Source organism: Dipodomys ordii, unplaced genomic scaffold (genome assembly GCF_000151885.1).
Source record: "Dipodomys ordii isolate 6190 unplaced genomic scaffold, Dord_2.0 Scaffold47, whole genome shotgun sequence".
Lineage (NCBI taxonomy): Eukaryota > Metazoa > Chordata > Mammalia > Rodentia > Heteromyidae > Dipodomys > Dipodomys ordii.
Window position 1 is genome coordinate 959,246 of NW_012267263.1, and position 25,904 is coordinate 985,149.

General features: G+C 41.9%; 1 protein-coding gene across 1 annotated transcript in view; it reads right to left on the reverse strand.

Moving 5' to 3' along the window:
* Positions 1 to 24,805, reverse strand: part of Mertk (MER proto-oncogene, tyrosine kinase) — a gene marked incomplete at its 5' end in the record, with an annotated part of 118,799 nt that extends 93,994 nt beyond the window's left edge. Inside the window, 2 exons of the mRNA XM_013019713.1 lie at positions 12,126 to 12,543; positions 24,784 to 24,805. Coding sequence (XP_012875167.1) covers positions 12,126 to 12,543; positions 24,784 to 24,805 — 440 coding nt within the window. The remainder of the gene's footprint in view (positions 1 to 12,125; positions 12,544 to 24,783) is intronic.
* Positions 24,806 to 25,904: the final 1,099 nt, after the last annotated feature.

Genomic DNA, 25,904 nt, shown 5'->3' on the forward strand with positions numbered 1-25,904 from the left:
GGGGGGAGGGGGGAAGGGAGGGATAGAGGAATAAATGTAGGGGTACTCAGCCATAAAGAAGAATAAAACTATGTTATTTTCAGGAATATGAATTGAACTGTAGACCATCATGTTGAGCAAGATTAAGCAAAAGCTCAGGCAGGGTTACTGTTGGCTCATTCCTGTAATCCTAGCTACTCAGGAGGCTGAGATCTGAGGCTCACAGTTCAAAGCCAGCCCAGGCAGGAAGGTCAGTGTTACACTTATCTCCAATTAACCACCAGAAAACCAGAAGTGGTGCTATGGCTCTAAGTGTTAGAACACTAGCGTTGAACTCAGGGATAACATCTAGGCTCCACAACTGACCAAAAAATAAATAAGTAAATAAATAAATAAATAAAGGCAAAACAAGATCAAAAAGCCAAATATCACATGTCACTCATTTGTGGAATCTAGACCTAAAATGATAATGGACATGAGTGTAAAAGGGGGACTCTATGTGTTGGGAGGAATCAGTGTAAGGAGATCATGGGAAAGGAAAGGGGCGAAGAGGAGGGGGGTATTACACATATATAGGTAAACACATTTACATATATGTACACATGTATACATATTTATTCATGAATATATAATTTATGTATATATAATATACATATATATATATATAGCAAATCGCATAATGAAACTCACTAGGTGCTGTTTGAAAAAGGAGAAGAGAGGAAGGGAGGCAGAGTATGGAAATATAATAGAGGGGGTAAACTATTTCAGAGTACACTGCATGTATCTGTGGAATTATCAAAATGAAACCTTCTCATATAAATGCATATGAGTTCAAAAGTTAAATTGAAAAATATAATGGTAGGGGGTTAAGGATGAGGTTCAAGGTAGAACAGTTGCCTAGGGTATACTAGGCCCTGGGTTCTATCCCAGCACTGCCAAAATATCAACAACCAAAAAAAAAAGGTACAAAAATTTCATCAGATTTCAGGTGCAATACAAATATCTGGAGCATGGAAGTTGAGTAAAATTACATAATCAGCTAGTGTCTAGACAGGAACCACCTGGTTCTTGCAAAGTTGGCACTGTAGCAGCCCATCTCTCTTATAGCCTTGGTTGAGCTAGCCCAGGACATCTGCAAAACCCTAACAGCCATGGCCAGGCTAGCCCAGGTCATTCTACAAGCCTGTACCCCTGTGTCTATACCCCTCTACTGTGCATCCACTGGGCTTGCCTGTTCTGCTGGGATGGGCTGGTAAACAGCAGTACAGCTCAAGAGTGTGAACAGAAAGTCAGATACTGTACATACTGTTCTACTTACATGAGGTACTGAGAGCAGCCAAACTCCCAGTGATGGATAATGACAGAGCTAGAAGGGGCTGAGGGAGAGGGAAGAATGGGAAGTTAATCTTTCATGGATCAGAGTTTGGACAGATGAAAAAGTTATAGATGTGGCTATGATAGCTATGCATGTGTGAATGTATATAATACCACTGTCCTGTACAATCAAAAAGGGTTAAATTGTCTGGGTGCTGGTGGCTCATGCTTGTAATCCTAGCTACTCAGCATGCTAAGATCTGAAGATGGTGGTTCAAAACCAGTCTATACAGACCAGTCCAAGAGACTTATATCTCTAACCAGCAAAAAGCTGGACATGGAGGTATGGCTCAAATGGTAGAGCACCAGCCTTGAGTAAAAAGTCAAGCCAGAGGCCTTGAGTTTAAGCCCCAATACCAACACAAAAACATATATAAACTAATATATATATGTACACATACACATATTCACCATTTTAGCCCATATATAGTTTATATTTTATACAATATATTTTAACCATATATATTAAAATGGTGAATTTCATATTACAAGTAGTTTACCACATGTAAACCTCTTTTTAATATATAAATGCAAATACCCACTGATCAGCTCCCTGTTTTCACCAGCTACCGCTCAAATAATGCTGGTACTGGAAGATTCAATGGATAACCAAGTAAAGGGAACTTTGAGCTAAGAGCAAGGCTGGGAAAATGTAGCAAGTCAGTAACTTTCAGGCATCTGTGATTAAGTACTTTGCCCACAGATGGTCTGACTAAAAAACTCATGTTCTTTTCTAGATTTCTGCTGGTTGTTCATGTATGATTCCACTTTGTTTCACAGCCACCCAAAGAAGTGAGATAACTAACAACAGGCCTACTGCTGGTGGCTCACATCTGTAATAACTACCCTTGAGGCAAAGAAATCTAGAGGATCACAGTTCAAAACCGGCCCAGGCAGCAAAGTCTGAGACTTCAACTTCAATTAACTCACAAAACACAGGGCTGAAGCTGGGTGCTGGAGTCTCATGCCTGTAATCTTAAGCTTCTCAGATCTAAAGGTTGTAGATCAAAGTCAACCCAAGAAGGAAGGTTCTATGAGACTCTTATCTCCAATTAACTACCAAAAAGCTGACAGTGGAGCCATGACTCAGTAGTAGAGTGCTAGCGTTGAGCCACAAAACTCAGGGACAACCTGTAGGCATCTCATGGTGGCAGTGGCCTGTTCAGAAATAGGGTCCTCAATGGGCAAAGGATTTGGGGGGAACCAAGTTGACAGCTCACCTTCTTGTCAGGGATTGAACCCAGAGCCTTGCACTCTACTATGAGCCAGGCACTGAACTTCACATTTTGACAGAGAAAGTTAACTGAGAAAGTAAAAGCATTCTGGCTTTAGTCAATGGACACTTATGCCAGAATCAGGTGAGTTCTGAGAATCCCTAGACTAAACAGAAAACAAACAACAAATCCTCTTTTCCTTCTTCATAAATCCCCTGCCAGCTTCAAAGAACTTCCATTTTTGCTTGTACTTGAGAGTTATTCTTTCCAGTCTCAAAGTCTGAAGTTACTACCTTTCTAGGCTGCTCTATCTGAGAAGGACATAGAAAGCCATTGGGATTTTTACACACTATCCGAATATTAGGGCTAATAATATCTCATAAATTATAGTCTCCTTTGAAAAGTCAAGGGACAAGTCCTTGACCAAGCCATGTCCTGGAGCTTGGATGTCCAGAGGATGTTGGAGGTAGATGCAGTGGGATACTGGTTAAGGGAGAGCCGAGGAGGGCAGCCCCACCATCAAGTCCCACCGAGGGAGATAGGCAAATGCTCAACAGTCTGAGTCCCCACCCACCAGCTCTAGACCAGGAAAACAGAATGGCTGTGAGGACTTTTAGTATTAGCCAACAAGCTATTTATTTCTGGCAGTACTGAGGTTTGAACTCAGGGCTTCACTCTTGCTAGGCAGGTATACTACCACTTGAGCCACAGCCTTATCCCTTGTTACTGCTGTTATTTTTTTCAGGTAGGGTCTTGTAAATTTTGCCTGGGATTACCTGGACCACAGACCCATCTACTGCTTCCTGGGTAGCTGTGATGGCAGGCTTGTGCCAGCACTTCTGGGTTTGCGCTTGAGATCGGATCTCACTTTTTGCCTGGACTGTCCTCAGACCTTGATTCTTCTGCTCTCTGCCTCCTGAGGAGCTTGAATTACAGGCATGAGCCACTATGTATGACCCAAGCTATTAATACACCAACCTATTAGCAGCCATTAGTGTTTTCTACATCTATTAATGAAAGATGAGTTCTGGCCATATCAATAATACCAGACATCAATGGAAATGGGGGAAAACAGTAAATTATTGTCAGAGAATATAGATCTATCTCAAGAGCAACTGTGTGGAAATTTCTTTCCATTTATACTCTCAATCTTGACATTTTTAAAGCATGTTTTAGAAGTACTGGGGTTTGAACTCAGGGCCTCATACATTTTAGTCAGGAACTCTACTACAGAGACATGCCTACAGCCATTTTGCTCTGGGTCCCCTCTTTTTCTTTCTCTTTCTCTTTCTTCCTCTTTCTTTCTCCCCCTACCTCCCTCACCTCTTTCTTTCTTTCTTTTCCTTCTTTCTTTCTTTCTCTTTTTTCTTTCTTTCTTATAGGATATTGCTTCCCACATATGCCTGGGCCACAATCCACCTCTTTTAGGCTTCCTATCGTTGCTGGGATGACAGGATTGTGCCACTATGTCCATTTTCCCTCTGTTGAGATGGAGTTTCAGAAACTTTTCTGTCCAGACTGGCCTCAAACCCTAATCTTCCTTTCATAGCCTCCAAAGCAGCTAGGACAACAGATGTAAGCCATTAGCACCTGGTTAAAAAAATGCTTTCCAGTCTGGAGATACCTCAGAAAGCTGAAAATAGACCTCCCCTATGACCCAGCCATACCATTCTTAGGCATCTATCCTGAGCAACAGGAACCAGGATACAAGGACACATGCACCCTATTTTCATTGCAGCACTGTTCACAATAGCCAAGATATGGAAACAACCCAGATGTCCCACCAGAGATGAATGGATCCCAAAATTGTTGTACCTATGTACAATGGAATATTATGCAGCCATTAGAAAGGACAAAATAATGGCATTTGCAGGGAAATGGATGGAACTAGAAAAAATCATTTTGAGTGAGGTAAGCTAAGAGCAAAGAGACAAACAGCATATGGTCTCCTTGATATGTGGATGCTAAAGCCAAAATGCAAGGAGATTCAACAAAGTAAACAGGACTCAAGAAACAAAGGACCTCCACTCATCTTGTCATACTATTTCTAAATGACCCACTGTAGCTGACCACATAAATGGTATATATACACATCTGAGGGAAGCTAGGAGGAGGGCACAGAGACAGAAGGAAATGGGAAAACATACAACAGGGGGGCCCATCAGCTGCACTAGACATTGATGAAAACGAACTAAGCAACTCAAGGGCAGTGATGGGAGGAAGGGAATGAGTGGGAAAGAGAGAACAGTTTACACTAAGCAAAAGGAAAGAAATGTACATATCACCTAATGTGGAAGAAATAGCTGTATTATCAAAGCTCATAGAATTCACAAACTTTATAGACCACAATAATGACAATTTATTTCATGAAGGTTAGAAAGTGTTTGTGACCTTAACTAAGCATCACTATCTCACAATACTGTAAAATGTGTGAAATTTATGCAATCACTTAATCACAATAAAATTATAAAAACGCTTTCCTTTTGTAATTTTATTTTAATTCTTTTATATTTCTGTTGTTTCATAACAGCAGATTGCAGTGCCATATAACAGCCACAAATATGCTTTAAAGACTTTTAAGGGCTGGGAAGGTGGCTCAGTGGTAGAGTTGCCTTGCATGCATGAGGCCCTGGGTTCGATTCCTCAGCACCACATAAGCAAAAAGAAAAAAGCCGGAAGTGGCGCTGTGGCTCAAGTGGTAGAGCACTAGCCTTGAGCTGAAGAGCTGAGGGACAGTGCCCAGGCCCAGAGTTCAGGCCCCACAACTGGACCAAAAAAAAAAAAAGACTTTTAATAATAGAAAAATGTTCATAATGTGTTAATAAATACAATGAATAGAAGATATTACAAGAATGTTACTATTTATGAATAAGATATATAATCATCCATGTAATAGATTATTAATTTGTTTCAAAAATGTTAAATTTACAAATCCTTAGAAAAGTTTTCTTGGGGCTATTATCATTCTTCGTACTTGTTTAGCATTTTCTAAATACACATATTAACATTAAAAATTAACACACACATAAGTTAAGACCAAGTACTTCAAAAAAAACTTTTTGGGGATAGGGAGGGGAGAGTGTACTGGGATTTGATCGCCGGTACTTGTGCTTGCTAGCAGGTACTTTTACCATGAACCCATGCATTTAGCACTGGTTTTTGAGACAGGGTCTCACTTCCTGCCTACATCTTCCCAAACTTAGTCCCCAAAGTAGCTAGGATTGCTTGGGCACAATCCACATGTTAGTTTTTCTATTTTATCAAGTCTAACAGGTGTGCATCATGCCTGCAGCTCTACATTTTGAAAAAGTTCTATGAACTTTTCTGCCCAGATGGCCTCCAACCATGATTCTCCCAGTCTCAGCCTCCCAAATAGCTATAAACACAAGCGTGAGTCACCCAGAAGTTTAAAAACCTTTCAGGGACATTCTCATACATGATACCACATCTCCTTCCATGTTTCCAGACCACAGGGGATTTGTATGTAAATGGTTGTGAGCTCCCATCATTCCCATCCTTTCTCCCTCTGTTTCATCTTGAAGTTTGGCTGCCAAGTGTGGAAATCCTCTGTGACAGAAATTATGCTTCTTCCTAGTCCTGATGCTGGTCCCTCCTCACCAAAATCACACTTAAGATCTGAAGAAAATTAAGCATACTAACATACCCTTGCCACTTCCGACCTTTGAGAATGCGTCTCCTGCTGACTCTCTTCACAGCCACCATAAGACCAAGTCAGCCGTCCTTATCGCAATGACCAGTCATTCTATTAGCTACATGTGTCCAACAGATAATAGCTTTCCAGAAAAACCCCTACAGAAGCAGGGCTGTCTTTCTTATAACTAGTGTGTAGCTGTCTGACTGTTGTGATTTTCGGGGGGAAACCCCTTTTCCTTTTTATCTAAAATGATACCATCAATAAAAGTTAGAGTTTTCTTAGTATAATTTATCACATCCCTTTCTTTCCTTGGGGAGGAAGAACAAAATGAAGAACAACAGCACCGGGATGTTGTGGGGAAAGGCAGGAGAAGGGGCTAACAGAAATAAAAGCTCTGGTTCACTAAAGACACCTCTTAAACCACACCCACCTTCAGCTAGGACCTAAGACCACATACATGATCAGTCCTTATTTGGACACTGAGGAGTTTGGGATCTGAAGCATGGCATGAGCATGAGTCAAGAAAGTTAAATATAGATGGTCCTCAAGTTATGATAGTTTTACTTATGTATTTTTGTATTGGGTAGTACTGGGGTTTGAACTCAGGGCCCCATACTTGCTAGGCAGGCATTCTACCACATAAGCCATACCCCAGCTGTTTTTGTTTTTGCTATTTTTCAGATAAAAGCCATGCCCCAGCTGTTTTTGTTTTTGCTACTTTTCAGATAATCTGACACATTTTTCCTGGACTAATCTGGACAACAGTTTTCCTACCTTTGTCTCCTAGGTAGCTGGAACCACCAATGTGAGCCATACCAGGCCTGTGTGTTGAGACAGTGTCTGGGTATCTTTTTACTCTGATTGACTTGAAACTGTGATTCTCCCAGACTTGGTGTTGTAAGCAGCATATGTTAAAAGCCTAAAACTATTTGTTATTTCTTCACTGGTCCTGAGAACAGATGGATTTCCTTAGGACCTGTGAACTAAGGTAGGGCAAATCTAGCTGCCTATATCATAACTCTGGGCAAGTCATCTCATTCAATGTCTTTATCTAAAAGGCATCAACTTTAGGGTCTTTAGCATCTTCTTCTCTAGCCAGAAACTCCACAACTACTTACATTCTTTTTTTTTGGTCTATCATGAGGCTTGAACTCTAGGTATTATCCTTGAACTCTTCAGCTAAAGGTGAGTGCTCTATCACCTAAGCCACAGTGCCACTTCCAGTTTTCTGGTGGTTAATTGGAGATAAGAGTCTCATGGATTTTCCTGCCCAGGCTGGCTTTGAACTGTGATCCTCAGATCTCAGCCTCCTGAGTAGCTAGGATTACAAGTGTGAGCCACCAGCGCCCAGCTACTTACAGTCTTGATAAAGTCACTATAATTTACTTCCTTGAATCACATCTGAAAACTCTTGTGCCATCTGAATATTTCCTTAATAAAGTAGACTAATAGATACGGCGCCAGTGGCTCAAGCCTGTAATCCTAGATATTGAGGATGCTGGGACTTACAGGCTTGTGGTTCAATGCCAGTCCAGGCAGAAAAATCTGTGAGACATCATCTGCAATTAACCAACAAAATGCTACATGGGAAGCATGGCTAAAATGGTAGTGAACCAGCCATGAGAAAGTAAGCCAAACAAGCTTAAAGCCCTGAGTTCAAGCTTTATGCCCAGTTGCCAGAAAAAAAAGTAGAAAATATAAAGATGGATTTGATATTTTCTGAGTGCTACCAAACTCAGGTGAATATCTCTCATTTGTAAGACTTCTGACTACTAAATTTGCTTAGGCTTCATTTGGAGTTTAGATATTTCTCTTTCAGAATGGGTTCATGTACAATATGCTGAATACAAACAAAAGAATGAATTCTATTCTAAGGTTCTCAAACTATCACCCAGCTCACCTTCTGAACTCTAAAGACAAAAATCCAAAGTAAGAACCCAACTATGCTAAGCTTACCAAGTCTCCAACTTTTAAAATGGCCCCTTCCAGGTGTCAAGGACTCAGATCTGTAATCCTAGCTACTTAGGAGGCTGAGATTTAAAGATCCAAGTTCAAGGCCAGCCAAGACAGGAAAGTCTGTGAGATCCCTGTCTCCATTAGCCAGCAAAAAGCCAGAAGTGGAGGTATTGATCAAGTGGTAGAGCACCAGCCCTGAACAAAAAAGTTAAGGGTCAGCATGTGGGCCCTGAGTTCAAGCTCCACCATTGGAACCCACACACACCCCTACACATTATTGGCACACCCACACCCTACCTCCCCGCCCCCCACATACACACAAGTTCCTTAGAGCAGACCTAGATGGCAGCTGAAGTCACCCAAGTGACACCTGAGACCATGTATTTCTTTGTCATTAAATGACCCCTGATTCATTTGTTATGAAATGATTATTTTACTTTTTTCCTTAGACGTTGTGCCTATAGAAAGGTACAGCATCAAATTCTTTATTAGATGCAGGAAAAACAATAGTCAAAAACTCCTGAGCAAAGCCGGGCGCTGGTGGCTCACGCCTGTAATCCTAGCTACTCAGGAGACTGAGAACTGAGGATCGCAGTTCAAAGCCAGCCCAGGCAGGAAAGACCGTGAGAGTCCTATCTCCAATAAACCACCAGAAAACCGGAAGTGGCGCTGTAGCTCAAGTGGTAGAGCGCTAGCCTTGAGCTGAAGAGCTGAGGGACAGCACTCAGGCCCAGAGTTCAAGCCCCACAACCGACAAAAAAAAAAAAAAAACTTCTGAGGAGCCTCAGCCATCTTGATAGACCCAGCATAGTTAAATCTACCCAGAGAAATCATGGAAGTTTGTTCTTTGCCCTCTGAGAGGTTACCCAGTGACCAAGACTACATGCTTGGAAAAAAATAATTAAATAAATAAATAAACAAATATATATATATATATAGTATGTCCATAGGAAATATTGAGAGAGCAAACTCTGACAGAGCAAACAATGGTAGAGGTTGTTAGGTCTGTGCTGACTGCAAATTCATTTTCTAAAAAGGAAACATAAAATGATTTACTAGAGGCTTGACAGAGTATGGTATTGTGCCAAATGTCAGGTTAGAAAAAGTGAAAACAGACCAGATCAAAGAGGGCTCCATTCATGGGTAGAGGTTTTGCAGAGAAGGCTTTTGCTTTTACTCCAAGTGGCTCTGACCTCATTTTGAGGTACTGATTACAGGCCAACCCATCTGTACAATTGTATACACAAAGATCTGGTACGAAATACAAAACCAACAAACCTTCAGGTTAAAAAAAGTCCATCTGAATGGAGAATTGTGATCACTAGAGGCCAGGAAGAGGGTGGGGGCTGCATCTCCAGCACCAAATGTACTGAGATGAAAAGCCTCAGATCTGGGGCTCCACAGCATATTGGATAGCCTCAGCTCACAATAACGTATCCGATATTTTATGAAGATCTTCATAAAAGGAGCTCAAGGACTCCAAATATAAAAGTATGATAAGGGCAAGCAAATGCTGGTTACTCTGATTTGATAAGTGCACACTGTGTACATGTATATAAACATCACGCTGTACCCTGTTAATACATACAAGCTAATAAAGGTGCCAGATGCTGGTGACACATGCTTATAAGTCTAGCTATTCAGGAGGATTAGATCTGAGGATCATGGTTCAAGGTGAGCCCAAGCAGAAAAGTCCAAGAGGCTCTATTTCCAACTAACCAGCAATATGCTGGATGAAAGCTGTGGATCAAGTGGCAGAGCACCTACTATGAGCAGAAAAAACCAAATGAGAGTTTAGAGCCCTGAATTCAAGCCAGCCCTAAATAAATAAAAATGTCAAGAAAGAACAAAAAAGGGGGTAAGGAAGCAAATAAAACCCACCTCAGGTTAAGAGGAAAGAGTAGTGGGGAGAAGAAAATAGTTCTCTAAAGCATCTGAAACAAGATGACTCAACTTTGAGGGCAATGGAATATTCTAGAAACATTTCCTGCCTTGCCCACTCCTTGTCACCACTAACTCAGTAACCTTACTCTTGGAAAACAAAGCAGAATACTATAATGGTTACCCAGGTGGCTGAAAGGCTACGTCATTTCCTCAGACCATAGATAGCTGCTCCTCCTTTCTCATGCCTGCCATGCGTGAGGGCTACATCAGTACCACAACTGAAAGCAGAAGAAAGGGTTAGATATGGAGGTGTAGAGGCTATAGGCAAATAAAAACCTGAGAGGGGAAGTAGAGCTATGGCTCAAGTAGTAGAGCAACAAAGCTAAGCAAGAGGCAAGGCTATAAGTCTGAAACCTAGTACTAGTGTGTGCCCATGCACGTTTGCAACACACACACACACACACACACACACACACACACACACACACACGAAGAAAAAGGGGAAGCTAGGAGGGCTGCACTGTTTTAAAAGTCCCCATATCTGGCCAGGCACCAGTGGCTTATGCCTATAATTCTAACTACTCAGGAGGCTAAGATCTGAGGATCGTGGTTTGAAACCAGCATAGGCAGAAAAGTCAGTAAGACTCTTATCTACAATCAACCACTCAGAAAAATCCAGAAGTGGCACTGTGGCTCAAGTGGTAGAGTCCTAGCCTTGAGCACAAAGAGGCTCAGGGACAGTGTCCAGGCCCTGAGTTTAAGCCCCAAGACCAGAAAAAAAAAAAGCCCCAAAACCAACAAGGGAATTTTGGCATTTTTCATAGTCCTTAAAAATGTTTCCCTTGTCCTCAGAAAGCTAAATATTGACCTCCCTTATGACCCAGCCATACCACTTCTAGGCATCTATCCTGAACAACAGGAACAGTATACAAGGACACAGGCACCTCCATGTTTACTGCAGCACTGTTCACAATAGCCAGGATATGGAAACAACCCAGATGTCCCACCACAGATGAATGGATCCAAAAATTGTGGTATCTATACACAATGGAATCTTATACAGCCATTAGAAAGGACAAAATAATGGCATTTGCAGGGAAATGGATGGAACAAGAAGAAATCATGTTGAGCAAGGTAAGCCAAGAGCAAAGAGACAAATGGCACATGGTCTCCCTGATAAATGGATGTTAAATCCACTTATAAGGTGATACAACAAAATTAACAAGGTTTAAGAAACAAAGGACTTCCACTGATCTGGTCGAATCACTACTAAATAACCCCATACTGCTGATAACATATTTAGTACATATGTGTACACAGGAGGGAAACTAGGAGGAGGACACAGAACTAGAGGGAATCAGGGAAAAACATACAACAGTGGGACCCATCAGCTGCACTGGACATTGATCAAAATGAACTAAGCAACTCAATGGCAGCGATGGGAGGGAGGGAACAGCTGATGCTATGCAAAACAAAAGAAATGTACATGTCACCCAATGTGGAAGAAATAACTGTTATCATCAAAGCTCATAGAACTCATAAATGTTATTGACCATGATAGACAATTTGCCCCATGAAAGGTAGAATGTGTTTGTGACTTTAACTAAGCATCACTATCTCACAATACTGTGAAATTTGGGAAACTATGTAATAACTTAATCACAATAAAGAATTTGAAAAAGAAATGTTTCCCTTGGGTTAGGAGTATAGCTCAGTGGCTCTGGGTTTGAGAGCTAGTACTATAAAAACAATCTCTCCTCATCCCACCCTCCTGCCCGAAACACCTTTCCACTCACTGGTGGGCGCACTGGTGTGGCTCTTCAGGAGAGCTGTACTGGATACCATTAGGGCCAGACTCCACATGCTCTGTTACCACAGACACAGTGGAGCCCAGGTCATCTTGAAGGAAGTCCACAACACCAACAGACAGCTTTTCATCTACACACTCTAGGGAGCAGGATGCCTAACAGCAAACAAGGCTAGTGTTTTACTTAGAAGGCTTTTGCTTTGGGGCAGTATTAGCATAATAACATGTAAAACAGAAAGGAAGCAAGAATGCATACCTGAAGGATGATATGATTGATGTCCCTTCATCATCAGGATAAAACTGTGTAATGGAATGATGTGCCCCAAGTAGTTCCTTCCCGTCTTTCCACCAAAAAATACCAGTAGGTTCCAGGTATATACTAGGTATATTGATTGAGCAATTAAACTTGACATCTTTATGCTCAGAAAGTATTATGTGTCCAACTGTGTGATTAAATGCAAGAGGTGGGAGAAGCTTTGAGACAGCTGAGGGAACCTGGGGAAGAACTTTGGGTCCTGGATGTGGTCTTTGTGTCTGGATTGATGACATCAAGGCAGGCTGGTCTCCACTGGAGAGAGGAAAGGGGAGTGGCCTGTGGTTGACTGGCAGGCTCCCTGAGAAAGGTCCTGGGGATGGTTGGTCCAACTTGGTTTCTCCTTCCACTTCAACAATAACTGCAAAACAGAACATCTGAGTTTAGTCCTCATATCATGAAGAAGAGTTTCTACTTCTTAGGCCAGGTGAGTTTCTACTTCTTAGGCATCCTTAGTGCTCTCAGAAAAGATGAATAGAATCTGCTTATTATGCACATTGGTCATATAGTCTCATTACCAAACTTTTAGTTTACTTGTCTCCTTCTGAAGAGTTCTCAGGCAATAAGTCAGGCATGCGGCTCATGTCTGTAATCCAGCCTTCAGGAGGATGAAGCAAGAAGACCTCAGGTTTATGGGTAGCCTGGACTACAAAGTGAGACGCCTCAAAAAAAAATTTTGGCAGAAAAATGGAGAGAGGGGGGGAACAAATACAGTCATAATACTCAATATACATATGTAAAAATGTAACTAGGTAACTTGAGGGACAGATGATGGGGTTGGGACACATGGTAGAGAACAATGGGAGAGATGACAACCTAGTCATAAGCTAATATGTTGAATTTAAAGTCCTTTATACAATTATTTGGAAATATTTTTTGACCTTCATATAAGCAAAATCTTTTTTTAACTTTTATTTATTTTTTATTGTGAAAATACTGTACAGAGGGGTTACAATTAGATGGGTAAAATAATGAGTACATTTCTTATCAAACATTGTAGCCTCTTCCTTTGTTTCCCCTTCCCATCCCTTCCCAGCCTCCTCCTGCTCTTCCCTCCAATCCTCCCCCCCCCCCACCACCAAAGTTGTAAAGTTCATTTTTGACATGACAACTTGTACTTCTCATTGTTGCAACGGGTCCACCTGTATCCTTATTTAAACGACTTGTTTTTCCCCTTCCCCTCCACAAATTATACTGACATCAAATACAGAGAAAGCAGGGGTTATACTGTGGGGGAGGGACATACAAAGCAACAAAGAAATAATATTATAAATGCATTAGAAACAAATGCATGAAAGAAAAAAAACATTTGAATACATATCTTAGGGTTCATTTTCCTAGCATCACCTTATCTGACCTTTTCTGCTTGACTCATACATATACTAGATATTGCAAATAAGGGAAACCATGGACCTATGTTTCTTTGGGCTTGGCTTACTTCACTTAATATAATTTTTTTCCAAGTCTTTCCATTTCCTAACAAATATTTTTTTTTGTTTTTTTTTGTTTTTTTGGGTCTAGTTATGGGGCCTGAACTCTGGGCCTGGGCGCTGTCCCTCAGCTCTTCAGCTCAAGGCTAGCGCTCTACCACTTGAGCCAAAGCGCCACTTCCGGCTTTTTCTTTTTGCTTATGTGGTGCTGAGGAATCGAACCCAGGGCCTCAGGCATGCAAGGCAAGTGCTCTACCACTGAGCCACCTTCCCAGCCCTAACAAATATTTTTTAAACACTATAAAAGAATCAAAATCTACACAGTGAGACCAAAGGAGGATACTCATAGGGGAGGAACACAAAAGCTCAATGTACATGTGCCTCCAATCACATAAAATAATATTCATCAAAATGAATTTCAGGAAATGGAAACAAGAGGGTTTTTTTTTCTTTGTTCTTTTCTTTTCTTTTCTTTTTGTCTTGTGTGTTTGTTCATCTGTCTTTGGGAAGGCAAAGAGGGGCACAGAAATGAAAGGACAAAGAGAGAACAAACGTAGCAGTGGTACTCACTGGACACTATGTTGAAAATGAACTATAAAACTTGTGAATGAGATGCCAGGCACCAGTGGCTCACCCCTATAATCCTAGCTAGAAGGCTGAGATCTGAGGATTGAAGTTTAAAGCCAGCCTGGCAGGAAAGTCCATGAGACTCATCTCCAATTAACTACTAGAAAACTGGAAGTGGCACTGTGGCTCAAGTGGTAGAGCGCTAGCCTTGAACTGAAGAGCTAAGGGACAGCTCCTAGGCCCAGAGTTCAAGACCAACAACTGACCAAAAAACAAATAAACAAACTTGTGGATGGGGATGGGAGGAAAAAACTGGGAGAGACCAGGGAAGGGGTTGATGGTCATTACCTGTACTCATTACCTGACATATGTAAATGTAACCCCTCTGTACATCACCTTTATAATAACAACAAAAAAGAATTAAAAACTCAAAATTTTAAACATTTAATTATAAGAGAAAAGGAATTTTAAAGAAATAAAATTTCGGAGCTGGGAAAGTGGCTCTAGTGGTAGAGTGCTTGTCTTGCATGCATGAGGCCCTGGGTTTGATTCCTCAGCACCACATACGCAGAAAAAGCTGGAAGTGGCGCTGTGGCCCAAGTGGTAGAGCACTATCCTTGAAAAAAAAAGAAATAAAATTTCTCCTACATAGAAAAAATTGTTTTTCTTTAATGGTAACTCATTTCAAGTCCTTCATACCCAACTCTACAGGAAGGTGATGGTACAGAAGGGCTTTCCACCAAAAAATACCAGTGGGTTTCAGGTACATACTAGGTATATGGAGTTAGCAATATTTATGCTCAAAAGCATTATGTGACCAACTGTGTGATTAAATGCAAGAGGTGGGAAATGATCACTTACTGCACATACTACGGCATGAATTTAGTCAATAGTTTTCAAAAAGTTGCTACAGTTCAAAAAAGGAAATGAATGTAGCTTATGTTACCAGACTTGGAGCATTCAGTAAATGCCTGCCTTCTGGAATGAACTGCAGAATATTTCTTATTTCATCTGGCCCATGAGTCTTTCTAAAAATAGAGGCTCGCATCAGTTGTATTTTCAGCCTTTTTAAACACCATTATGGAGCATACATTCTATGCTGGTTGTTAGTTATTCAAACAGGTTGTCAGTGAGCCGATAATGGGAGAGAGACACAGGCCTGGCACTTTATGCTATGGATTAGTACAGAGGGACCCCCAGCCCTACTCAGTATGTCACACTCTGCTAGGCTTGTGAGTGTGAGTGTGTTTGTATGTGCAGAGGACAGCATAGCTCCTGCTTAGAGCTAAGCAAAGGTTAGTAAATAAGAACCCAGAATGTCCAATTAACTTGAATTTCAGGAAAATAACAAATTTTTGATATAATAAAGGACTTAAGTGGCCATTGAGATATAGAGATCAAAGAGAAAAAGAAAGGGGATCTGGGAAATTTGTCTTAATTTGTCATTCTAGATAGCATATTTATTTTTAATTATTTTTATTTTAAAGATACTGTACAGAGGGGTTACAGTTACATAAGTAATGAGTACATTTCCTATCAAGCATTGTTACCCTCTCCTTTGTTTTCCTCCTACCATCCCTTCCCTCCCCATCTCTCCAACTTCTCCCTCCCCTCCACCAAGTTATAAAGTTTGTTTTAAACATAGTGTCTTGTACATCTCATTGTTACAATGGGTCAAGCTATATCTTTGTTTCAGCATTTTGTTATTTCCCTTCCCCTCCCCAAATTAGAAAGAATGTATATACAAGATTCAGGGCACCTGAATCAAATACAGTGAAAACAGGGGTTATACCCTGGGGAAAGAACATACAAAAGAAACCAAAAAAATCACATAGTACATTAAAAACAACAGCAACAAAGATAAAACCTCTTGTGTCCCTATCTTGGTGTTCATTTCACTTCCCATTATCTTTTTTTGTGTGTGGGTGTGGGTGTGGGGCTTGAACTCTGGGCCTGGGCACTGTCCCTGCTCTCTTCAGCTCAAGGCGAGTGCTCTACCGCTTGAGCCACAGCGCCACTTCTGGTTTTCTAGTGGTTTATTGGAGATAAGAGTCTCACGGACTTTCCTGCCTAGGCTGGCTTTGAACCGTGCTGCTCAGATCTCAGCCTCCTGAGTAGCTAGGATTACATGCTTGAGCCACCGGCACCCAGTCACATCATCTTATATGATCATATGTACATAGCTTTTGACCTTTTCTGCTTGTCTGGTAAGATTATCCTAGACATATACTAGTTATTGCAAATAAGGGAAACCATGGGACCTATGTTTCTTTGGGTCTGGCTTACTTCACTTAATATAATTTTTTCCAAGTCTTTCCATTTTATAACAAATGGAGGTGGTGCCATTCTTTCTGATAGAGGCATTCATATCTATATCTATCTATCTATCTATCTATCTATCTATCTATCTATATCACATTTTCTTGATCCATTCATCTACTGAGGAGCATCTGGGTTGGTCCATATGTTAGCTATGGTGAATAATGCTGTGATAAACATAGTTGTGTTGGTAGCTTTAGTACAGCAAAAACAATCCTTAGCAGAAAGAACAGTGCTGGAGGAGTATCAATACCAAATTTCAAACTCTACTACAAAGCCATAGTAATCAAAAGAGCTTGGTACTGGCACAAAAACAGACCTGAGGACCAATGGAATAGAACTGAAGACCCAGAATTGAACCCACAGACCTATAGCCACCTAATCTTCAATAAGGGAGCTAAAAAATAGAATGGAAGAAAGATAGACTCTTCAGTAAACAGGTGCTGGCAAAACTGGTTAGACAGCTGTAGAAAACTAAAGCTAGATCCTTATATATCACCCTGCACCAGAATCAACTCCAAATGGATCAAACACCTTGAAGTAAAAGCAGAAACCCTGAAAACATTACAGGAAGGAATAGGAGAAATTCTAGGGCTTCCTGGCACAGGCCAAAATTTTCTTAATAAAGACCCAGAAACACAACAAATCAAAGAAAGGTTGGACAAATGGGATTGCGTGAAACTGCCGAGCTTCTGCAAGGCAAAGGACATAGCTACCAAGATCAATAGAAAGCCCACAGATTGGGAGAAGATCTTCACTAGCCATACAACAGACAAGGACCTCATATCTAAATATACTTAAAACTCAAAAAATTAAATCTCCTAACAACAAATCCTCAAAGAAACAACTGCCCGATTAATAAGTGAGCTAGAGACTTAAAGAGAGACTTCTTTGAAGAGGAAATAAGAATGGCCAATAAGCCGGGCGCCGGTGGCTCACGCCTGTAATCCTAGCTACTCAGGAGGCTGAGATCTGAGGATCGCGGTTCAAAGCCAGCCCGGGCAGGAGAGACCGTGAGACTCCTATCTCCAATAAACCACTAGAAAACCGGAAGTGGTGCTGTAGCTCAAGTGGTAGAGCGCTAGCCTTGAGCTGAAGAGCTGAGGGACAAGCGCCCAGGCCCAGAGTTCAAGCCCCACAACCGCCAAAAAAAAAGAGAATGGCCAATAGACACATGAAGAAATGCTCAACTTCTCTAGCCATAAAAGAAATGCAAATCAAAACAACATTGAGATTCCACCTCACCCCAGTTAGAATGGCTAGAATCAAGAACTCTAATAACAATAGATGCTGGAGGGGATGTGGACAGAAGGGAACCTTACTGCATTGTTGGTGGGAGTGAAAACTTGTTCAACCACTCTGGAAAGCAGTATGGAGGTTCCTCAAATGACTCCACATAGAGCTCCCCTATGACCCAGCAATCCCACTTTGGGGCATAGATAACATATTTCTATCCCTCCACTCTGGCCATTGCTCCAGACCATAAGAACCTCACAGCACAGCTGTTCCCCACTCCAGAACCATTCCCTCCCAGGCGGGTTCTGTAATGGGTCCTCTCTTTAGGTTCTGCCTCCTTAAGGAGTAAGGATGAACGCATGGTAGCTGGTAAGAGATTTACTTCACTGCTTTTCCTTGTCCCGAGGCGTTAGTGGCTGAGACTGCAGGGCCCTCTGGGTGCTTTGGCAGAGGACGACATGCCATTTTGAGGTTTGGGGTATGTGTGTTAGGAAAATATGTTAGAGAACTTAAGATGATAAATTGTTGTTGTTCCAGCTATTTTGGCAATATAATGCTTTCTCTAACCACCACTCCTTCCCTTCTACAGATGGGGAACACTTTTAGAATTATTTCTTGGGGTGTGATGGTAAAGGATGAAATCAGACAAAAAGATTCAGCAGTATAGTAAACTTTATTTATTTCTTTATTTATGTGCTGGTTCTGGGGCTTGAACTTAAGGCATAGGACTATCCCTTAGCTTCTTCACTCAAAGCTAGTGCTCTACTGCCTGAGCCGCAGTTCCTTTTATGGCTTTTTTTTCTTTTTTCTTTTTGGTTTCTTTCTTTCTTTCTTTCTTTCTTTTTTGTCAGTTAATTGGGAATAAGAGTCTCACGTATTTTCCTGGCCTGGCTGGCTTTGAAGTGCAATCCTCAGATCTCCATCTCCTGAGTAGCTAGGATTACAGGCATGAGCCCCTAGTGCCCAGCTACAAGCCTTTCTAATTGACATGAACATGTTCTCATCAACCTTTTGATAATAAAGGTGACTTATTAGATGATGGCCATTTCAGAAGACAATTTTCAAAGAATGGTTAGTCTGTTTGAAAGACATATTAAAAGCCCACATCAGAGACTTTACCTGAACATGGTCCTTTCTACATGTGGAAAAGTTGACTGCTTCTGGCTGTAATTTAGGTGGAATGCATAAGAAGTCATTCCTCCCACTTCTCCCAAGGTTGTTCCATTGTGAGGACTGGACAAGCAGCTTAAGTGGGATGAGTAATGTGTTATAGCAAGTTCAGCCAAAGCAGCCTCTGGCTTACCCAGTTAAAAGAAGCTGCTAGGCAGAGTGCATTGGCTCATGCTGGTAATCCTAGCTATTCTGGAGGCAAAGGTCAGAAGTAACCATAAAAGTCAGGTGTGGTAGCATGCACCTGTCAGCCCAGATACATACAAGGCATAAATAGAAAGATCATGGCCCAGGATGAACCAGGGAAAAACAAGAGATACTACCTGAAAAATACGTAAAGCAAAAATGGACATAGTTCAAGTAGTAGAGCACCAGTTCCACTCAGTCCCAAAGTTGGTATTCTCTGTCCTGAATCTGTATATTTCCAATCACCAATCAGCCCTGAATAAATTCCAACTGTTGACTTCCTAAAATCAAGGATTTTGCCACTACCGTCTTCTCCCTGAGCTCAGCACAGGAACAGGCCATGGACCATAATTAGCATAAATCAGGGATATTGTGCCTTGTTTTTCTGAACACATTTGTGGCTTACTCAGCAGCTCTAGGGGGCATTTCTGAACCCAGCACGCTGCATGGTGTGAAGCTGAACATCTATGGAATGGGGTTGAGATGTGTGCAGCATTCTACAGGGTATACTGGGAAGAGAGCAGTCCAGGAAAGGGCATTGTGTGACTGGGAGGGGGACAGCGGCAGGACAACTGGCATGTGGTATAGGCACCTTTGCACTGCATACAGCTGTATGTCATGCATTTGGGGGTTTGGGGAAATCAGACTCTTAAGATTCAAAATTGGTCAATTAGAGAGATGCCAGTAAACAGCTTTTTTTCTAGCTAGGTGCTAGTTGCTCATGTCTGTAATCCTAGCTACTCAGAAGGCTGAGATTTGAAAATCTTGGTTTGAAGTGAGCCCAGGCAGAAAAGACCATGAGATTCTTAGCTCCCATTAGCCACCAAAAAACTGGAAGTGGGCTTGTGGCTCAAGTAATAGAATACCAGCCTTGAGCAAAAAAGCCAAGGAAGAAAGCAAGGTTCTGAGTTCAATTCCTATAACCAACACACTAAAAATTTTTAATTGATTAATTTAAATATAATACACACACACACACACACACACACACACAGGATGAACCAGTGCATCCCATCCTTAAATCCATGAGTAGTTTGAGCACACTGTGAGGGCAGCAGCAGGTGAGGTGAATACAGCATAGTGGTTAGCCAGCAGTTCTGTATCCGGATAGCCAAAGGCTGCCCAGTCCTTTGTTGCCTCAGACACAACCCCAAGAATCTCTATAACTTTTCTGAGCCCCCAAAGGGAAGAGAGCCTTGGACTCAGGGGCTGACATGAACCAGTCCCACTAGCATGTTGCACTGGCCAGGATGACTGTAATTTCTATTCTCTGACCCCTAGCAATTTCTGACACCAGCTCTTGTGGTAGTGAGGACTGAGACTAGTGATGTCCGTCAGAGATGAGGCATGCAGAATGGTGAAACTGGAGCGTGCTTTGGAATGGGAATGGAAGTGTGCTTTGGGTTTGTCATGTCAAAGGCCTCTCAGCTATTAGGAATTAAGTCTCTCCAGGGATGGTTTCAGACAGTCTTTCTTAACATAGGCTCTTTTGATCTTTTTTTTTCTTTTTCTGATAGAGCCTGAATTCAGGGCCCAAGGCACTATTTCTTAATTTTTTTGCTCAAGGCTTGGGACTCTGCCACTTGAATCACAGCTCAACTTTCAGTTTTTGGTGGTTAACTGGAGATAAGAGTCTCACAAACTTTCCTGCCTGGTCTGGCTTCAAACTGTGATCCTCAGATCTCAGCATCCTGAGTAGAGTGCTAGCCTTGAGCTAGAATTCTAGCCTTGAGCTGAAGAGCTGAGAGTCAGCGCCCAGGCCCAGAGTTCAGGCCCCACTCCCGACAAAAACAAACAAACAAACAAAAGTAGCAGAGTTACAGAAGCTAAAAGAGGTGGTTAGTCAGTATACAAGTCCTGTCTAGGGGCAAAGGTAGAACACTTTGGTGGTGGCTACAGTTTGGTTTTACAATTTACAAAAGCACAGTTACATTTACATTCCCAAATTATCCATTATTAATAAGCAGGAACTTCTAATTTCTATATAACTTAAATCAAATATTATATTTCATCTTTAAATTCCCTACTACATTATCTAAGGGCAAGAACATTATTTGTCTACCTAGGGAAGCTTTTTCTTTATGCAAACACAAAAATTTCTAGATGATAGACAATGAGAAAAAAAAGTATAATATTTCAGCAATAATCACTTGACCTACTCAAGCAGTCCTAAACAGTGCATGGTAATCATTAACTTAAGGCAATATACTTGGAAAAAGCTAAAGGAAGAAAAGGCCATTGTGGGGTGAATGAGCCCCGTGGGCTGCCTTTGTGCACACGTGTAGCTAGCAACACCTGACAAGAAGACCTTGGCCTCGAGTAAGCAGTGGATAGAACTGAGCAGAAAGCAGGGGCTTAGAACAATGGTAGAGGAGTTAAGTAGTCAGGAGCCATACTTGCCCCAAGCACTCCCAGCTGCCATACAAGAAGTCCCCCATACCAGGGAAAGCCCAGAGATGAACACAGTGGGAAAGCAAAGCAGTAGCCTAGAAAGTGTTACGTTGGTAAGGGAAGATTTTTCACCAGGGCCACAGTCAGCACAGGGTTGCCAGATGAAAACTAGAATATCACTTTACATTTAAATTTCAGATACACATGATCATGTGGCATAAAAAGCCATCTGAAGCCAGAGCTCCAAAGAGTTCATTGCTGACTATTAGGGCCACAGGTCAGCCTTCTGGACCTAGAGCATGAGAGTGAATCGGAAGGGGCAAAACTAGCCTTTTCCATCTACCTCACTTCCTTGTCCCTCAGACCCACCCTCCTGCTACCTGGATGGGGATGGAGGCTATGTGCTCCCTCTTGGGGGAAATATGGCTCCTCTAATAAACCTTTCTAATAAATCTTTCTCCTGTGCCTGGCTGCCTCTGTGGGGTCCCCTGGGATGGATGTGTCAGATTCTTTTATACTTGTGATCAGCTAGCCATGTTAGTTAGGGAGGTATGTCTTATGTTGAAGGAGTTAAAACAATAAACTGTATTTTACCAAGTGTGTTGTTTGTTAAAAAGAGAAATATTTATCAGTGGAGTTAAAAGGAATGTTAGTGGGAGCTTTCCACTGACCACATCAACCCCCTCCAGCTGTCCTCCTCCCAGCCAGAGGTGATGAGAAGAAATAAAAAAAGCCTTTGATAGGAGTTAGAGAATGGCCCCCTTTCTAACCTTGGTAATAAATTGTACTTAGAATGTGAGCCTAATTCCTTAACAAGGAGGAGCAACAGTTTGGATTGGGATAAAAAACAGCAAACTGCCCTACATGGTGTGCCTGTCTGTACCCTTTTGCAAAAAAGTAAAATGCCTTGAGGAAATCTCCAGTAACTCTTGTGTGTCTATTCATTTCAGACACCAGAGAGCCGTACATTTTCTAACACTAGCACGCCACGCAAGCTACTGACCTCCCTGAGAGCTGGCTTATTGAGGTGACACCCCTGCTGTCCCTACTTCCACACATTCCTTTTGGCTAAAGAGGGAGCAATGTGCCACTCCCCTTGGCCTTGATCATACTCCTCAGCAAGAGCCCCCAAAGGTTTAGATGATGCCTTTAATCTGACTCCTACTTTTTGTTTTGAAGGGGGAGCAGTACTAAGATTTCAACTCAGGACCTCACACTTACTAGGCATATATTCTATCACTGGAACTACAGCTCAACTCTTTCTGTTTTAGTTATTTGGGGGATGGGGTCTTGGATTTGTATTCTGGCTGGCCAGGCCCATGATCTTTCTACACCAGTTTCCATGTAGCTAGGATCACAGGCATGTCCCCCACACCCAACTATTCGTTGAAATTAGGTCTTGCTAACATTTTGCTCAGCTGCCATCAAACTGCAACACTCCTTACTGCCAGCTCCCAAGTAGCTGAGCTACCATATCTGGTGAGAGTCTCCCATTTTTTGACATGGATTCCCTGAAAAAGGCCTACATTTCTGTGTGACGTGGGAGGTAAGGGCCTGAAGAAGGAACATGATGAGAACAACTACTATAGAGCCACAGGAACATGGTTTGACCCCAGCTTAGTCACGCAGTGGCAAGGCGATCTCATGTAAATCACTTGTCATCCAAGACTCAATCTCCTACTCTGTAAAGGATGATATCTTAGAGACCAGAGCTGAGAGCTATAGGCAGAACACTGAAGAGATTGGTGGGTGCAAACACGCAAAAACAACAACAACAAAAACCAAAAGAAAACAAGCTATTATTTCCAAAACATGGAGCATCTGATCTGACTTGTTTCAGAAATGCAACTAGTGATGCCTGGATCAGCAATACCAGACATATGGAACCGATTATGCTGAGTTAGCCCATTCAACCCCTCACAGAGAAATATGAACACAGAGTATTTACTTAACCAAGGGTTTTCCTTCGCCTTCCCCTTTGTCAGCCTGCCAAGTGTTGCAAAGAGACTCTGAGGCAATGCTTTCTAGCCAAGGTCATGAAGCATCCGCCACCACTTTTCCCCGCTAGAGAAGGGGCGTCTAGGGTTGATTTCCCCCAAGACCCAGATGTGGCTATATAAGAAAGTCTCTTCTGAGAGTCTCAGAATCCAAGTTTAAAGCCTCCATCATGCCACTTCCAAACATATTCTCCAGACCACCAATACCTGCATTATTAACAAAAAACCATTCTTTTAAGGAAATAAGTATTTCCTTATAAAATATGACTACCTTTGAAAGACTAATCCCTTAGCAACAAATGGTTTGCTAAAATCTTTTTTTAAGTGACAGAGGGCAAAGAATTCTCTCCGAAAGCAGAAGACATATACTTTTCACTATTTTTCTCATTAAGTATACTTTAAAATGCAGTGTATTATATAAAAAAAATTTTAATGTCAAAAGATGTCATAGTCAAAACCAAAGAGACCCTGGGTGTTGGTAGCTCACACCTATAATCCTAGCTACTGGGAAAGTTGAGATTCAGAGAATTATGATTTAACTAGAGTCCTGGCAGAAAAGTTTGTTTATATTCTGTTTTCAACGTAACTAGCAGAAAGCCGGGCTGGAGGCATGGATCAAGTGGTAGAGCACTTTTTGAACAAGCAAGCTTGACGAGCTTGAGGTCCTGAATTCAAATCCTAGTACTGGCAAACAAATACACATATACAACCAAAGAGTCCAAAAAATAGCATGGTGGTTGCTAGGGCCTGGGTTCAGGGGATGGGAAAGCATTTAACAGAGGCAGAGTTTCAGTTTTATGTTCTGGAGGTTGACAGTGGTGACAATTGCACAACATTATGAAAGTATTTAAAACCAATGAAGTATACATTTAAACACAGTTAAGATGGTAAATTATTTGATGTTACATATACTTTACCTCAATTTTAAAAAAGAAAAGGAAAAGGAAAAGAAGCCTCTGAAAAGAAGGAACAGACTAGCGAAGGACCTTAAGAACCAAGAATTGTTTTCCCCCCATACATTCCAATCTTGGAACTGAAGAGGCTAGTAACCTAGAAAAGTGAATGAACAGCTCTCCAAAAGCCCAACAAAAAGTCTAAACAAAAGCCTACCCTCTCTAAAAGACCTAGGCAGGGGCAAACAGAAAACTTAAATAATAGACTGCTCTACTCCAGACAAGCAACCTAGAAGAATCAATGACCCCATCCCTACCCAGCACTGGCAGGATGTGGACCTTGGCTTGTAATCTTACCGGGATTTGCCACAACTGCCCCCCACTGGACAGTAACCACCAGGGTCAGACTAACCTAGCAAGGACCACCTCCACCTCCACCAGCATTGTCAGAGCAAAGAAGCAACCTTCTGTAGCCCAAGGGTGGAATCTGAGGCCTCAGAGAGTGAACACTTCCATTGTGAAGCAGCAGGTCTCACCACTAACTTCCCTTCCCTTACCGTCAATAGAGGCCTGGTGGGAAACTGTGGGACAGTAATGAAAAGTCCCTGCCCTACCCAGGAGGTGTCAGTGAGGCCTGCTAGGGAGATGGACTTCCTACTTTGCCTCCAACCAGCAGCAGGAGGGACCCTACAGACTCCCATGTCAGTGGAAGCTGAGTGAGTGATGCAGAGTTCTATCTCCAATGGGCAATCACAAGGCAGCATCCCTTCACCCCTTCTCCAGTTGGAGCAATTCAGAGGGGACAGGTGAAGATGCAGGTTTAAATTAGACCCAGAGTCTCGGAACACCCCAAATATTTAGATTTCACACACACAGACAAAAATCTCAAATCAAAAGAAATGGCAATATCAAGATGACAGAATTATTTGAAAATTAACTTTTCAAAGTTGTTAAGCTCTTGTAATTCTAGTTATTCAGGAAGTTAAAAGAGAACTGCAGTTCAAAGCCAGGTAGGGCAGAAAAGTTCACTAGACTCCATCTCTAATTAACAGCAAAAAGCTGGGCTGAAGGCGTAGCTCTAGTGATAGAGTGCCCACTGAGCAAGAAAGGCAAGCAAGTATGAGACACTGAGTGCAAACCCCAGTAGTGGTGGCTGCGGCGGCGGTGGCAGGAAGAAGAGAGGGAGGAGGAGGAAGAAGAGGAGGAGGAGGAGGAGGAGGAAAAGGAGGAAGAGGAGGAGGAGGGGAAGGAAGGAATGAAGGAAGGTAGAAAAGGAGGGAGGGAAAGAAAGAAAAGGAATAAGGGAAGGAAAAGAAAGGAAAGGAAACTATCAAAGACGTAATGATTTAAAAAAAAAAAAAGCAAAAACAAAAACAAAAATTGTCAAAGCCAGGCACTAGTGGCTCACACCTGTAATCCTAGCTACTCAGGAGGCTGAAATCTGAAAATTACAGTTCAAAGCCAGCCCAGACAGAGAAGTCCATGAGATTCCTACATCCAAAAAACTACTCAAAACCACTACCACCACCACCA